Source organism: Bos indicus, chromosome 25 (genome assembly GCF_029378745.1).
Source record: "Bos indicus isolate NIAB-ARS_2022 breed Sahiwal x Tharparkar chromosome 25, NIAB-ARS_B.indTharparkar_mat_pri_1.0, whole genome shotgun sequence".
Lineage (NCBI taxonomy): Eukaryota > Metazoa > Chordata > Mammalia > Artiodactyla > Bovidae > Bos > Bos indicus.
In genome coordinates, this window is record NC_091784.1 from 38,261,059 (window position 1) to 38,278,309 (window position 17,251).

Below are 17,251 nucleotides of genomic sequence, written 5' to 3' on the forward strand. Positions count from 1 at the left end.
GGCACGGCGGCGGGCGCGCGCGCGGCTCCGGGAGGCGGCGGCGGCGGAAGCGGCGAGGGCGGCGGGCGTCCGGCTCTGAGGTGGTGGCGGCGGCGGTAGCGGCGGCGGCTCCGGACTGGGCTCGGCTGAGAGCGAGCGAGGGTCGGGGGCGCCGGGTCGAGCGCCGATCCCCAGGCTTGACCATCTGCCGGCCGCCCAGACGCCTGGGCCGCGGAGTTTGTGTCCCGGCTCGGACCCCGGCGCCCAGCCCGGAGCCGTAACCTTGAGGCGGCGGCGGCGGCGGGGCCGGGCCGGGCCGGGCCGGGGGGCGGCGGCGGCGCTGGATCCGCGGCTGCCCGATCGTTGGCGGGAGATGTCGAACCCCGGGACGCGGAGGAACGGCTCCAGCATCAAGATCCGTCTGACAGGTACGGCCGGCAGGAGGCCCCCGCCGGCGCCCGCTCGTAGTCCGCACTGCCCCTCCGGCAGCCCCGGAATTTCCCGCAGGGCGCCCCGGGGAGGCGGCCCTCCCCCTCGCCGGCCGCCGTCCCGGGACCGGCTCGCCCCCCTCAGCTGGCGCCCCTCGCGGCTCCCTCCCGGCCCCGCCCCCGCCTCCGGCCCCGCCCCCTCGCTTCTCGCCCCCACCCGCCCCCCGGCTTCCCTGCTTCCCTGCTTCCCCCCACGACCCGCCCCCTCGCGTCTCCCCTCCTGGCCTCCCTCGGTCTCACTCCCTCCATCCTTCTCTCTCCCTACTCGGGCCTCTCGCTCCCCCCTCCCGGCCCCGCCCCCTCTCGTCTCCCCTCCCGGACCCCCTCCGTCCCCCCTACTCCATCCTCCACGTTCCCCTCTCCTCCTTGCCCCTCCGTTTTTCTCCCCCCTCCATACTCCTCGCCCCCTTGCCCCTCACTTTACCTTCCTGGACGCCTTCCGTCCCCCACTCATCCTCCCCACTCTCCTCTCCCCCTCACTTCTCCCCTCTTGGACCCTTTCCGTACCCCCCCAGCCTCCTCGCTCCTCTCGCCCCCTTGGCCCTCGCTTCTCCCCTCCTGGCCCGCCCCTCACCCCCTTCGTCCCCCTCGATTTCTTCCCTCCCTCCTCACCTGCCCCCTGTCTTTTTCCTTCTCGGTCCCGCCCCTCTCTTCTCGCCAGCTTTTCCCATCCTCTGGCGTTTCCCTGTCTCTCCCCGCCCCCATCTACCCTCTGGCTTCTCCCTCCTAGTACCCCCCCCCCTCCCACCTATTTCTGCCCCTTCCCCCATCCGTGTTCTTCCTCTCTCCCCCCGCCCCCCTCCACTTGCCCCCTTGCTTCTCCCCTCCGCGCCCCGCCCCTTTCTCTTGAGCCCCGCCCCCTAGCTGGTTTTTCCAACCCACCGCCCCGCCCCCAATCCCGCACCCGTTTTCTACCTTGTCCCTCCCTCGCTTATCTCCCAGCCCCGCCCCCTTGCCTCTGTCTGGCGGCCTCCACCCTTTCCTTCAGCCTCTAATTCCTCAATCCAGTCTCGTAGCTTCTGCCGGTCCCGGTCCCCTCACTTCCCCTCTGGTCCAGACCTCTTCAGTCTGAGCCACTTCCTCTCTCTCAGGCCAGGCCACTATCTTCTCTTGACTCTGCTGCTTCAGTTTTTTGCGTTACCGTCACCCCTGTCCCACCCACCTCACCCCCCCACCGCAACACACGCACGCGCGCACGCACGCACACACACACACACACACACACACACACACACACGTACGCACGCACACGCACACTCTGGAGGCTTTGGCAGCTGCATTAGCGCAGGCTTCTTGATTCACTCTCATTGAGTCTTCAATGAAATGCCCGTGTCTCCTAGGTGGCTCTGTAGTGCCACCTTCAAGGGTGAGCTCGAAGCTCTGTTCTCCGACTGCGACGTGGTGGTTCTGGTGTGTGTAGCTGCCAGTCGTGTCTGCCGGCCGTGCCCCTGGCTGGCGGGCTCCAGAGATCCTGGACCAGTGTGCACCCGCTTCTGTCTTTTCCTCGCTCTCCCCACTACTACTGCCCCGTCTCCCGGTTTAAATTCACACCTGAGGCTGGATTGTAGTGTTGCAAATACGGTTCTGCTGGGGGACTTTCCAAACGCAAATATTTCCAGCTCTGGAAAGGAAATATAAAGTTCAGGCTAATCCCTGTTAGGGGTTTTCCCCTGGATTTTTCTGTTCAGTGACAGGTCTGATGATGACTTCAAAGTCGGTCGGGTCAGATTCTTTAAAAAAGAGAATGAGCATTTGGGATGGCCCTCAATTATTGGTGAAATCCCTGGAAACAACAGAGAGTGATTTTTTTCAAACTAAAATTTCCTCTGAGAGTTCTTAGTTGTTCCATGATCCATTTTTTGTTTCAAGGAAAGGGAGACAGTTTTTTTGTAGAACGATGTCAGATCACGTTATGATTAGATAACACAATCAGATCATAATTATTTGAACCCAAATCCAGACCCTGGTTTTGTCAATAGCAAATATGTCCCAGGGATTTTTGTTTCTGGAGAAATAGAATTCTTTATCCCAGGGCTGGTAGGAAACTCTCACTGTGTAGATGTAAGTATATACATTGTTTTACGGTTACATAAAAGCCACGGTTTTTACTTTGTAATACTTGTAAAACTTTAATGACTGACACCTTTCATTTGGTTCTCATTTGCAGTGTAATCTATAATTGACATGAGATTGGTTTCAGGTTTCTTGTTAAGAGCAGAAGTAACTGATTTTGTGAGTTAGATAAAAGTGTGATTAATGTTTTAGAAGGACTAGGTTTTAATTACAACTTTGTGTCAGGTGTGTATTATTAATCAAGCCTAGTTAGCAGGTCTGGACCTGAGCCTTTTCCGCCTGGAGTGGGGGTTGTTTCTTCCCAAATTATTTTTGGTCTCAGGAATTTATAATTTTTATTTAGTTTTCGGCTGCGCTGGGTCCTAGTTGCTGGGCAGGCTTTTCTCTAGTTCTGACCGTGTGCTGGCTTCTCATTGCTGTGGCTTCTCTTCTAGCCCAGGAGGAAGGGTTCTAGGGCACATGGGCTAGGGCCGCGGAGCCACCAGGGCAGCCAGTTTTCAGGAATTTAGATGTCGCAGATGCAGACATGCGTCAGAGTTTTTGGACATGTTTGCTATTGAAGCATCAAGTTATGAATGTTCTTTCCAAAACGACTTTTGCCTTTCCCCCTGCTGATGTTATTCCTGATCTGAGGGACTCTGTGGTCCTCCCTGCAGAGAGGTTGAGAATTTAGTGTTGATTGCAGATGCACATGATGCCAGTAGTCTGATGAATGTTAATTTACCTGGAAACTACGTAAATTATGTGGAAACTACATAATGTACGTAGGAATGAGCTATCTTGTTGGCAGTGGGAGGGTAGGTTTCTGGCCCCATCTTTGAACTTGTCGAGGGGAGGTTAAAATCTCTTCTGGAAACTTGGGAAACCATCTTTCAAGAGGTGTGTACTTTTGTTACCTGTTTCAGAATTTATTTCCCTGTGTGATATTTGAAAAAAGTGATTTTGTTTTTAGAATGAGGGTTATTCTAACCAGTCAGGGAATACCACACAGGGCACAGTAAAATGAAAAACATAAAGAATTGGATTATAAAAGAGCGTTTAGAACTTCGGGGTCCACAGTTATATATGGTGGTTGAGTAGAACATTGGGTTTAGAATTAGAAGACTCGATTCTGGTAAGATTACCATTAACTATGATATGGAGCAAATCATTTAACCTTTCTGGGTTCTCTGTTTCCTAATATATAAAATAAGATTTCAATCCCATAGTAGTCTTCTTTTCCTTCTTGAGGATGTATCAGTGTGACTGTCTACTTGTTCCAAATTACTGTTTGCTTATACTTGCTTTTGTTAAATCTCAGTCCTGATATTTAGAATTTATGTTAAAACCCAGCACCTCTGTTTGATTTATGCCAAGCATTACTTTTGTGTAATGGTTACATTTATGATTTCCGCCCCCCCTTTCTCTGGAACACTTTTTGTTTTTGAAAACTATTGTGTCGCAGGTTGACCTGCTTTGGAAAGCAGGCCCAAACTAGTAGAACATGTAAGTCTTTATATTGAAAAGAATATGATTTTAATGAGTGTCTTTGTGATATCTTAACAGGAAAATCATTCTTTAATGGTTTCAGTAGGCTTGGAGCATAATATGTTCAAAATTGAGTGGTCTTGGTTGAAGAGCTTTATTTTGTAGATAGTTTAGAGTCCTCTGACAAATCAAATACTTTGGAAACACTTTTTATCTTAAATTCAAGTAGAATTTGCAAGAACTTTGTTCTTACATGGTACACAAATGAATCCCAGATACGATATTTAGGCCACTTTGGTAAAAGAATGGAAATTTTGAGTTCTCAGGGTTCCGCTGCTGCTGCTGCTGCTGCTGCTGCTAAGTCGCTTCAGTCGTGTCTGACTCTGTGTGACCCATAGACCGCAGCCCACCAGGCTCCCCCATCCCTGGGATTCTCCAGGCAAGAACACTGGAGTGGGTTGCCATTTCCTTCTCCAATGCATGAAAGTGAAAAGGGAAAGTGACACGACTCTTAGCGACCCCATGGACTGCAGCCTACTAGACTCCTCCATCCATGGGATTTTCCAGGCAAGAGTACTGGAGTGGGGTGCCAGTGCCTTCTCCATTCCACAGTGCCCTTCAAACAAATTCTGTTTTATTCTACCGTTATCTTGTGAGTTAAAATGTGGTGTGTGTGCACTCAGTTGTGTCTGACTTTTTTTGAGCCCATGGACTGTAGGCCTCCAAGCTCCTCTGTCCATGAAATTTTCCAGGCACGAATACTGGAGTGGGTTGCCATGTCCTACTCCTGGGGATCTTCCCCACCCAGGGATTGAATCCGAGTCTTCTGTGTCTCCTGCATTGGCAGGCAGAGTCTTTACCACTGTGCCACCTGGAAAGCCCAGTTAGTTAAAAAAACAAATGCCCAAACTTTTATTTTTTAGGGTGCTTTTATGCCTTGAAACACTCTCAGATCTCCTCGTGTTTTTATATCTTTCAGAGCGTGACTGTGTACTGGAAAGGGAGAAAAATTCTAATTCCAAGTAGAGAAGGGGAAAGAGAGCTTCCTTGATAGCCTATGGATGTAGAAGCTGTTTTTAGAGCTGTAGCATGTGTAGTGTAAGGCTGACTTTTTTGGTATCTTGGATGATCCAGCTTGGAGAAAAGCAGCTGTAGTCATTAGCTGTTAATAACCTTAACTGATCAACCACAGGTGACCTGAGTGGTTCGAAATAGTTGTTTTTCTTAAAGATGAAGCAATCTGAAGACGTCGCCTGTGTCAGTTTGTATTTACGTAAGGCAGGCAGAACTCTTGTTTTAATCAGCCGAAACTGTGATGAGGGACTAAGTCATCAGTATTCACCCTCCACCTGAGTTTACCTAACAGTGTCTCCGGTTCATGAAGGTACAGTCAAAGCACTTTTTTGAATTGAATTACTAAGGATGAGTGGTGGGCTTAGATCAAATGCTTATTCAAAACTTAAACTGCAGTTACACTTTAGAAGGACTCACCTTCTGCCAAATACATGTTCTCGTATTGACTTTATTTTTGATTTGGTTATATCCATGCTGTGTTAAGAAAAATCTTTTCCCTCAAATCCATTAAAAAAAAAACAAAACTTTGACCACCTGAGTGCCTTGAGAAATGGACCTGTCCATATGCCCTGCTTCTCTCTGTATTTTGATTGTAGTTGTGATTTATCAAACTACAATTTTTTACTTCAAGCCTATTTCTTTGTCTGTTCAGAACTCCTATTTTTTGCAACCATGAAAGTCGTGTCTGAACTTCAGTTTTTCTTTCTCTTCTCCAAATTTTCCTTTTCTATGTTCGGTCACATTGGCTGGTTCTAATGTGGAACATTGGGTGAGGGGGAGGTCCTGAGGACTGAGTCACTTGTGAAGAAGTATTTCCTAATGAATTAAAAAAAGAAACACTGCCCCTTAGTATTTCAACATCAGCTCACTGATCCAGTTCACTAGCCTGGCTGTTTTGTAACATGCTTGTGGGCACTGGTTAGAAGTTAAAATAGCTGAATTGTGCATTTTCTTGAGCGCTAAGAGCAAAAAGGAAGTTCAAAAAACCTTCTGAGATGGATGAAATAATTGGGTGTTCATACCATGCTCTGATTTTCTGGGTGAGAAACCCTAACTTTTAGGATTCTCAAATCAATGTTTTTGTTACTTCAGAACCATTTCAGTGGTTAAATGTCTTTAAACAAAAAACATGTAAAAAATATGTGGGTTTGTTGTGTTTTGTTTTTTTTTTTTGTCACTGAACAACCTAAATGACTAGTTTGCTTGTTTTGTCAATGAATTTTATTGAGAAAAAGCCCCTCACTTAAATTGTCTTGTTGTCAGCCACATCTAGCTGCCCGTAGTCCCTAAGGCCATTCTAGTTAAGAGCTGCCGAACTCTCTCTTGTGGAAGAATTTAAAAAAAGCTCATAGCCTTGTGGATCAGGCATGTCTTCTTTTTAAAATGTTAGAATTCCTGTTGTGTCTATAGATGAAATTGAATCCATTTAGATACTTAAACTGAGGGAAATGTTGTTTCCATATTTCTAGATTAAAGGGGAAAAAAATCCTCTTATTGTTTTAAAACAAGGCTTAAATAATGTACAATCAGTGCGTCTGGTGATGGCCCCACTCTGTAATTCCAGCTGTGTTCACCTCCATTGCAGCTGAAAGGAATTCTAATTGGCTGAGGAATGTTGGCAGCGTCGTGTATCACAGAACTCGGACCTGTTATGCTCGCTGCCGGGTGATGCATTTCAGATGTTTTAGGCTCCTGAGTCCAACTTGAAGGTTGCTTGCAGGGAGTCTGGAAGAGCATGTTGTGAAGCGGGGCTTGCAGACAGCAGCCTGGTTTGCTTTCTTCGTGTTGTCGGGCATCCGCTAAATTCTCTAAAGGCCTTGGTGCTTCCTTGTGACTTAAATACCTGACTGGCGGGTCCGACTTTTCTTTCTAACTCACAGAAGTGCCGCGGTGAAGAAAGGGGTGGTGGAATTATCATCCATTTGTGACTCAGTTTTCCAGTCGGTAATGGAGGTACCTGCCTTTTTCTGTCAGGCAACGACTTGATATGCATTCAATATTTGGATGAGCAGTTGTGAATTATTCCTAGAGGAGCACAGTGTAAATACAAAGTCATAGATTCCTGTTATTTCTTGTGCTTAAATGATCATGTAAGTGCTCAAGCTAATAATGTACTGAAGAAAATTATGGAATCTACAGATAAACATGGAAAAATTATGCTCAAGAATGAACTGCTAAATTCTCTATGCATTCAGAAAATTCCTTAGAGAAACAGTATCCTAAGCCAAGTGATATCACAGCATCATTTTAAATTGTGAAACCTTGGAAGCATTCCCGTCAAAATCAGGACCAATGCAGGGACGCACACTGTCACAGTTGTCAGCTAGAGAAAGACATCAGAAAGCAAAATCCCTGTTTGCAGGTGCTTATGATTTTATATCTTTGAAAGTCCAAAAGAATCAGCTGAAAAACAGTTACAAGCAAAACTTTAGTAGTTGGATAGAAAATTTTTCCATGGAAAATAAAATGGATAAAAATCGACAGGCTAGGAAAAACACTTGGTAGTCTGTGTGTTATGAAAGTCTAGCTTGCTTATAAAGAGCTTTTAAAATCAATTAGAAAAAGGCCAGTGACCTATTTGGCAAAGGATGTGGACAATTCACAGAAAAGGATGAAAATGGATTTCAAACATGTGAAAAAACATGCAGTCCTGTTCATGCCAAACAACATTTACGGATTCAAACTAAGGGGGAAACAGTTTTCTGTCTAGCAGATGGGCAGTGACCAGAGTTTAACAGCATGTCATGATGACAAAGGTGTGGAAAAGCAGAAACTGTTTTACACTGTGGTCGAGAATATAAATTGGTACAATCGAGTAGGAAGGGCAGCTTGATATTGGATAAGAAAAGTATGGCTTCTCTGGTGGTTCAGAGGTAAAGAATCCATTTGCGATGCAGGAGACTCAGGAGACGTGGATTCGATCCCTCCTCCAGGGGGAGGAGGGCTTGGCAACCCACTCCAGTATTCTTGCCTGGAAAACCCCATGGACAGAGGAGTCTGGTGAGCTACAGTCCATGGGGTCCCAAAGAGTCGGATTTGACTGAAGTGACTGAGCACATGCAATGAATGTATATACCCTTGGACCTGACAATTTTGCACTTAGGAATTTTTCTTACAGATATTATAATCACACATTTATGTAAAGCCTATGTGCAAAATTGTTACAGCATTGCTTAAAATTATAAAAGCTAGAAACAATTTAAATCTGCATTAATAGAAAACTAAATAAATGATGACATATCCCCAGGGATACATAGCTGTTTAAAAGAATAAGCTAGTGTTTATATTCTGAGATGGAATATTTTCCAAGGTCTGTTATTGAGTGGGGAGAGGGGGAAGCATGATTCAGAAGAGTGGAAATCATATATACTGTTTGAGTAATAAATAAAACAAAATGGCAATTTATGGTGTATGTGTATAGACATCACTGGAAGAGTCCTGTTGAAATACTGATTGTGATGACCGCTGGGGACGCAAACTGGGACTTGAGGGTACAGATCAGAGCGGGAAAGACAGAGACTTGGTTTCACTGTGTTTCTTTTACTATTTCATCTCCTCCCCGCCCAGTTCTTGTCCCCGCTTTGAGCATATATTGCTTTTCAACAATTAAAAATGGTAAAAACAAACAACAAAAGAATCTATAACTCTTAAGCAAAGATTTTTTAGAGCAACTAGTACATTAATTGCTAATAGTAATTATTTCAAATATGGGTGTTTTGGACATTCAAAGTAATTGTGCCAAATACACGTTAAAGGGCTGAAGTAGCATCTAAGGGTGTATATCCACGTCATGTGTATTTCACTACTAGGAAGATTCCTGGGTCCCAGAGAGTAAAATGCATTGCGTTCTTTGTAAGTCTGAATAGATTTTTTCCCTCAGAGAATATGTTCATTCTGATACTAAGAACCCGTCCCCCAGTCCCCCAAAAAACCCAAAACCAAAAAAAAAAAAAAAAAAGCAGAAGCTCAAAAGCCCTTGTTCTAGCATAATATTAAAAAGCTATTCCAGCCCAAATGATTCTTTGCAGATTCAGGAATCTAATCCTCCTTAGACCTACTTTTTTATAGAGAGTCCTTTGAAAGACTGGAGTCTCGATTCTGAATAACAGTGTTGGTTCATATCACTTATTTGGAATGTCGTTTGGGGTTATCACTGACCTATTCTTGTAAAATAACCTCCTCCCTGAAGTGCGGTAAAAATGCTAACTTGCATAAACCAGCTGTAATAATTTGGTAAATTTGGTATTTTTCCCACATATCTCTAATCAATAAATTTATTTTGAACCTCTAAAAAGGCCTGTTTATTAATGTTAGTGGTACCTAAAAAAGAAATATTGATAGCTGACTCTGTAAATGGAGAAAAAGTCATCACCACATGTAATTTGTTGCTTTTTTGTTCTCTTAGAGCTTTAGGATAAAAACCTTAAGTTTTACCATATTGTATTTCTACATATATTACCTACAGATCATAGGTTTGAGAATTGCTTGATGAGAGTTTGTCCATATGAATAATACTAATAGTAATTATATCTGTACGGCGTCTCATAGTTTCCAGAGTTCTCATAAGCATTTCCTCACTTAAGGCAAGATGCAAGCCAGCCGCAAGAAGCTTTTTTTGATTTTTGTTTTTAATTGTGTTTTTGTTTCTAGGTTAAAAAAAAAATCATGAAATTTGTCTTATTCTTTAAAAACACATTTAATTTAATCATTTCATGGGCTGATAGAAAAATTCTCAGAAGCAGCTATAATAGACGCATTCCCTGGTGGCTTAGATGGTAAAGAATCTACCTGCAATGCAGGAGACCTAGGTTTGATCCCTGGGTCAGAAAGAGATCTCTTGAAGAAAGGAATGGCAACCCCCTCCAGTATTCTTGCCTGGAGAATTCCATGGACATGTAGCCTGAAGCCTGGCAAAGAGTTGGCACGAATGAGCAGCTAACACACACACACGCTTTGCAATAATCAATAATCATGTGCAGGAGAAGGCCTGCATGTCTTCATGGGATGTTGACTTAATTTAGGCTACACTGAGGATAATCGACACTCACAGAATTAGACAGGTTTTTTTGGGTGGAGATAAGGTAGCAGTTTTTTCTCTGTAACTATACGAGGTTGGAAACATGACATTCTTCTCCCCTACAACATGCCGAGTAGACTAAGCTTTTCTGATCCCCTTCCCAGGAAACCTTGCTCTCTACAGTCATTCCCACTTCATTGAATCTACCCAGTTGCCCAAACCAAAAAAAAAAATGAAAAATAAGCCTTGTTGTCATTCTTCGTATCTAATTCAGCCTCAAGTCCTCATTTCTGTCACCACATTTTGTCTGGAATGTGTCTTCTCTTCTTGTCCACTGACCCCATCCTGGTTCCAGCTGCCATCATCAGCTCTGGCTTGGAAAGCTGCAGCTTGCCCTTTTGTATTTCAGTGTTACTTACAACCAGAATCATCCAGCTGCAGTGTTAGTTATTTCTCTCTTTCAGTGATGTTAAAGGATTCATGAAAAAAGTTCTCACTTGGGCAGATCCTCAAGTAGGGTGGAAAGAATTGGCTCCATCCATTCCTCCATCCAACCGCTTATTTCCCACTGCCCTGAGGGGGAGGCTAAGGAGAAAAACGGGAAAGCTGCGTTCACTTCTGCAGCTCCTTCACTCCTGCCTCTGTGCTCACTGCCTCCAGCTCCAGTTCCAGGAGCCTTGGTGAGGTGGCCAGCTGTCCTTGTCAGGGTGACATGGAGCTTCCCTCGGTCTAATGATTGAGGAGTGGCCAGTGGTGGAGCTGGAGAGCCTATTGCCAACAGGAAGCCTTCGGCCTTGCTGTCTTGTTTACATCGGTTGTCCCACTGAAGGTGGCTTGGCTCACAGTGGTGTTCACACATATTCATTGGTTGAGGGAGCTAATGACCTTCTTGTTGATCGTGTTCCATGGCCGCATGTGAGTAGGGCACTGGAGGACACCCCTCTTGGAGGTGGTGTTTGCTGGGGTGGGCCGCTTCTTGTAGGCCACGGGGTGAGAGACTGGGGCTGGGAACTGGGCAGTCACAGCCTGTGGTCCGCTAGGCTTAGGATGTCTGTGGCCATATGACACCCCAGAGCTAGTCTGCCCCTGGACTTTGGGCAGTTCCACAGGTTTGAACCAAAGCCTGAAATACTCTCAAATCTAGAATTTGGCCCATCTTTGTAACCTTTGGTTTCCCGGTTATCTCCTCAGCTTCTCCCTCAGGGCTGTTGGAAAAAAAGTAGTTGGATGGAAGTAGTCATTAATTTGTCCCTTGCCTAGGGGGTGTTTTGCAGTTACATCTTGAAGGATCGTGTTTGAGGGTGTCCTGGGGGTCAGGACTCGTTTGCCCACCCTACCCTGAAGTCTTGTCTCCTGCCCAGGGTACCATTCCCCTCTCTCTGTCCTGTTTCCTCTCTTCACACTATTGGTCCCCTTGGATTGCAATTTGAAGCAGAAAGGGCCTCTTAGCAAAGGCATATTTTTCTCCCTTTTCATTTTATCTCCTCGTGGAGCCTTACAAAATACTGTGAGCAGGAGTCAGAACCTTTCCTTATCTTGAATCTTCCTATTAAGTGCCGTCATGCTCCTTGTATTGTCATCTTGGCGGGCACATCTGACTTCTTTCTTAGAGAGTAAAGACTAAAGGCTCAGGCTGAGGACGTAAGGTATTCATTGAATTTTATCCTGTTTCCTTTCTTCAACCAATTTCACAGTTCTACTTCTGTCTTGTATTTACAATACCACACTTCCTAATGCCAATTTTTTATTAGTTTAAAAAAAACAGAATGCTTTCAGATGGAAGTAGCAGAAAACCTAGCTTAAATTGGCTCAATAGAAAGAATTTTCTTTCGTAAATTTACTGAAAAGTCCAAAAGTCATTCCAGCAGCATGGCAAGGACCTGATTTTCCCATTTCTCAGTGTTGTGACCTCAGACCATTCTTGGCTGCCTCCTCCACTTGCGTTCGGAAGGTAGGAGGTGGCCACCAGCAGCTCCCATGGCTGTTTGCGTCTAGCTTTAATCAGCAGAGATGTTAAGAGAGCACTTCCCCAATGGCTTCTTCCTGGAGTAGAAGTCCTGGAGCTGAATCTTCTTGTCTGATTGGCCTTTTTGGGTCCACGTGTCCATCTCTGAACTAGCCACTGGCTAGGGTGATGGGGATTAGGGTCCATCTTGGAATCTAGTACTGGTATTAGTCTCCCAACATATACGACAGGGGCATTTGAGGGAACTGGAAAATAAATACGAGGAAGGCAGCCAACAAATAAGTAGACGATACTATTTAAAGAACTTTTGAAGAAAAAAAAATACTGTCTTTGTACTAGTGTGAATTAAAAAATGTGTTTTTGTAAAAGTCCCAAACATTTTTACCAAGTGTTAGGAATGGTAGTTTTTTATGTGAACTTACCCCAACAAACAACTCAATGGGCATGAATTTGAGCAAACTCCGAGAGATAGTGGAGGACAGAGAGGTCTAGCGTGCTGCAGTCCGTGGGGTCGCAAAGAGTTGGACATGACTTAGCGACTGAACAACAACCACCCTAATAAATTTCATTGTTGATGTATAGTGTTGTTTTATTTGGGGCTATTTCAACACTGATTTAAACACAATTTAGCTACAGAGTAAAGGAATACATTCTTAAATCATTAGCCATAATAGAATTAAAAAATTTTTTTAAAAATATTTATTTGGCTGTACCAGGTCTTGGTTGTAGCATGCAGGATTTTTGGTTTCAGTATGCAAACTCGTAACAAACTCTTACCAACCCTTCCTTTAAGTAAAGGCTATGAAATAATATCTGTTCTTGATATTTGAAACTCTATATTTTTACTTCTATGTTCCTTAAAAAAAAAAAAAAAGTGCTTAGAAGATGCTTGACTGAGCCTTGAACTCATGCCCCAAGGAACAGTTGGCTCTCTCAGACCCCCAGCAGTCTCTTCCTCCGTGGAATCAGTGGGCAGGGGTGAAGGGTAGGCTTAAGAGCTGGGCTGGAGCCAACCTGTGCCTTTAGACAAGTGACCTCATCTCTTTAATTTTCCCAGCTATAAAAATGAGGTAAATAATTGGAGCCACTTCAGAGTATCGTGGGTATTAAATAAAATAATCCACATGCAATGTCTGGTATACAGTAAATGTTCAATACTTGTTAGCTAATATTAACATTGTCATATTTCAGCGACTCTGAGTTGAAAGTCACACCATTGTTTTATGGACCAATAAAAAAGAAACATCAGTAATTACACTGCAATGTGATTCATTTGACAATTTCAGAGATGTTAAAATATGGAGAAATGTGTCTTAGCATCAGTGATACATGGTATTATGGCTGTCTCTGACTCTAAAGTCCTAGAAATTGTTTGCATACCCACAAATTAATGCCATCTGTCTTCCGTTTAAACATAACACAGTGGGATCTGCAGTTTCCTTTCCTTTGTGTTTTTGTCCTGAACTTATATTGGATTTGGCCTCATGTGTCGCAATATTGGCAATTTCATAATTACTAATTCATTGTGTACGTTGAGTAGTGGATCCTGTAAGACCCATGAAAGGCTTCGCAAACGGGTTCTTTGCGTTTCTTCACTGATCGAGAAAGAAACTTGAGATACATTTCAGGAATTCATTAATATTAGTTGAATACACCTATTTGGAGGCTCCCAGCAGGTTAAATGATAGTGCACATAACCTTTTAGAAAAGCACAGGTTGTTGGCAGAAAGCCCACTTAGGGAAGTGCCTTTGATGCACCCAAACGCGTGCTGTTAGAAAGCGTGGTATTGCCATTTGAAAGAAATGCATGGCAGTTGATTTTCCCCTAAAATATAAATGCGGACAGTATATTGTAGAACTTGAGAGATAGTCACAGGCTATTTAAGTACAAACTTGGTATAGAAAAAAGTGGCTATGTAATGTGCTTAGCATAAATTTAGAAGGAAAACCCATAAGGATATCACATAACTCGATAGAGTGCTATTTCTCTTGGAAATTTTCTGGTATTTAGAGTGCTGAGAATGGGATAGTATTCGCCTGTTTTTTTTTGTTTTTTTTTTTCAGGCCTGTTTTTGATATAAAATTGAAATGAATGATGGAAGAGGTTTCGGGGACTTGACCTAAGTGTTTACTTATTGCATTATTTATGGCTTCCTTCATCAGCTGAATGTCAGCAGGATTCTACTTCTATTGACAGCTGCGTGAGCAGAGCAGACATGTTGTTGGGTTACCTTGTCACAAGCCTGGAGGCAGGCCCCTGGCACATCTGGCCATGAAGCATTTAAGCGTTGTTTAGGGATGTTGATCATGATTTTGTCAAAGGCTGTGTCTCAGTGCAGACCATATTTTAATGCATTCTGAAACATTTCTCTTCTGGGGAGAACCCAGGAGACTTTGCTGGTTTTTTTTTTTTTTTTCTTTTTTTTTTTTGAGATTTTACATAAGATTAAGCTTAACAATGCCAGAAGTACACTTTTATTTTAGAAAAGGACATTTTTTTTTAGAGAATAAATGGTACTGAAGTTGAAATAACAGGACAAATTATTTCGAAGAGCAGACATTTGATCGGCTTCAGTACTTTTCTCATCACCTACAATTGTAGTGATGTTTATATTTGGAACAGAGAGAAGTCAGTCCAAAATCTCTCAGCGAGGCTTTACAAAGGGATGTGATTATGTCAGTGTTACTCCAGGTGTTTAATTTCAGGCTGTATGAGTCAAGAACTTGGTGTTTCTTATATTAGAATAGATTGGACTTGATTCAGAAAAAAACACCCTCCAAACAACCTATTAATTTGAAGTGTATAAATCACAGCCTAAAAATTATTTTAGTTTTAAAATAGATTACACGTGTGTGTGATATAAAAGGGTACCCATTAAAAATGCCCTGTCCTCCTCCCTGTCCTTTGCCAACCAGCTTGCCTTCAGAGACGTTAGCTATTTTTTAAAATGTTTTACATATTTTAGAATTTTTTATTGGTTTTTAATGCTGTTTGTTTTAATGTGACATTAAAAATTCTGCTTATTTATTTGTACCTTTTTAATATTCTTTTCCATTATAGTTTATCACAGGACATTGGACATGTTTTTCTGTGCTGCACAGCAGGAAGCTTGTTGTCCATCCCGTAGGTAATAGTTCGCAGCTGATAACCCGCCCCCTCCCTCTTGGCAGTCACCAGTCTGTTCTCTGTTGGTGATTCTGTTTCATAGCTATAGGTTCATTGTGTCATATTCTATATCCCACATATAAAGGATATCATAAAGTACTTGTCTCTGACGTACTTCACTTCTATGATCATCTCTAGGTCATCCGTGTTGCTTTGTTCTTTTTTATGGCTGAGTACTATTTCACTGTATATATGTATCATGTCTTCTTTACGCATTCATCTGTCTATGGACATCTAGGTTATTTCCATGTCTTGGCAGTTGTGAACAGTGCTGTTATAGACACAGGGATGCATGTGTCTTTTGAATGATATTTTTGTCTGGACATATGCCCAGGGGTGGGTGGCACGGCTGGATCATATGGTAGCTCTAGTTTTAGTTTTCGGAGGAAGCTTCATACTGTTTTCCACAGGGGCTATCCCAACTTACATTCCCACCGCCAGTGTAGGAGGGTTCCCTTTTCTCCACCCCCTCTCGAGCATTTGGTATTTGTAGACTCTGTAAGGACAGCCATTCTGACTGGTGTGAGGTGGTACCTCATTGTAGTTTTGGTTTGTGTTTCCAGAGACGTAACTGTTTTTACCACGGTAATACTAGTTTCTCCTGTAGTAGTCTCGCAGAGGTTTTCTGTCCCCTTTTCTCCCTTTCTCCCTCCTGTTAACACAGAGGATAGCCTACTCCATGCGCTCTTACTTCTTTCGTGCCCCCACCACCCCCAGCACTCCGGAGCTGCCTCTGCGGTGGTGCAAACAGCTCAGTGACTGTCCTTGTGCCCTTCAGTTAGGTGGGACCGCGTGGTTGGTTCAGGCTGGTCAACCGTGAGGAGCAGTGATCTCGCCCACCCTGGGGCTGCTGCTATAAGCGCCTCCCACTCGGCCGTGGAGCACCCAGCACTGTGTATCACATGGGGGAGCCTCCATCAGCCTGGGTCCCTGAATGATTATATAGAGCGGGAGGTCCCCTTCTGCCCCAGCCCAAGCCCCAGACCCAGCCTGTGTTGGATAAACCAGCCGTGTGCTTATTTCAGATTGTCTTACAAGTTGTAATTGGAGCTTCAGGGGGCTTCTCCAGTCTTGCTGATAGGCTGGTGTTTGTGTAGTGGCTTTTTAAAAAAAAGGTGTTTGTTTTTTGGACACCAGGCCTCCTCCTATTTACAATCAGGTTTAAAATCCTTTTTCGTGCAAAAGAGATCACTCCTAAATGCATGGGAGGGAATTGCATCTGGTGGGAGGCAGAGTCGGTGGTGGAAGGCCCTGCCCTGTTTCCCTTCCCTTCACTCTGCCCCACATCACACAGGCTGGGGCTGGCAGCCTTCATTCCCAAAGTTTGGGATCTCTCCCCAAATACCCTAGAATGGGAGCCTGCCACGTGCCGGCTTCCGAGCTTCCGTGTTGGGAGATCACTCATTGGTGCGCCCCTCCTGTCCTGTAGCCCTTTATATGCAACTTTGAGCAGTGGATGCAGGGCCATCCCTGTGCAGAGTATGGGTTTTGGAGCACAGCTGACCTGGGCTTCAGTTCCAGCTTCGCTGCTCAGGAGCTGGGTGACCTAGGTAATCATAATCAGGTATCTGGCAATTATTGACTTTTTACTACTTGCCAGACAGACGCTAGGCTAAGCAGTTTCCCTGAGGTCTGTTTCCTCCTCTCAGTAAACTTACCAGGGAAGTTCTGGTCTTGTCCTCATCCTGGAGACCGTGGAGCGCAGTGGAGTCGGCAACCCAGTTTGACTACATACCAGTGACCTTGAGCAAATCGGATATTTCATCTTTAAGCAGCAGAAGGTACCCACCTCCTAAGGTTGTTGCCAGAAATAGTACCTATCTCCTAAGGCTGTTGCCAGGAATAAATGAAGTAACCAGACACCAAGCAGCATACAGTAGGGGCTACCTTGCCTGAGACTTCACTGAAAATTTTGTAAATGGACTAAAGTTGAATTGCTTTGTTAACTTTGCATCTTACTTTAAGTTGATGTCAGTGTGGTTTCTAAATCTGGTTTCTTCCTTTTTGTCTCTGAATTAAAG

General features: G+C 44.2%; 1 protein-coding gene and 1 long non-coding RNA gene across 4 annotated transcripts in view; both read left to right on the top strand.

Moving 5' to 3' along the window:
- The first annotated feature begins 274 nt into the window (after positions 1–274).
- Positions 275–17,251, top strand: part of SMURF1 (SMAD specific E3 ubiquitin protein ligase 1) — a 91,446-nt gene continuing 74,469 nt past the window's right edge. For all 3 annotated transcript variants that reach the window (XM_019987960.2, XM_019987957.2, XM_019987958.2), the window contains exon 1: positions 275–407. In XM_019987960.2, coding sequence (XP_019843519.2) covers positions 353–407 — 55 coding nt within the window. In that variant the 5' untranslated portion in view covers positions 275–352. The remainder of the gene's footprint in view (positions 408–17,251) is intronic.
- Positions 1,367–17,251, top strand: part of LOC139179767 (uncharacterized) — a 64,805-nt gene continuing 48,920 nt past the window's right edge. Inside the window, exon 1 of the long non-coding RNA XR_011564126.1 lies at positions 1,367–17,011. This is a non-coding gene — a long non-coding RNA (uncharacterized lncRNA). The remainder of the gene's footprint in view (positions 17,012–17,251) is intronic.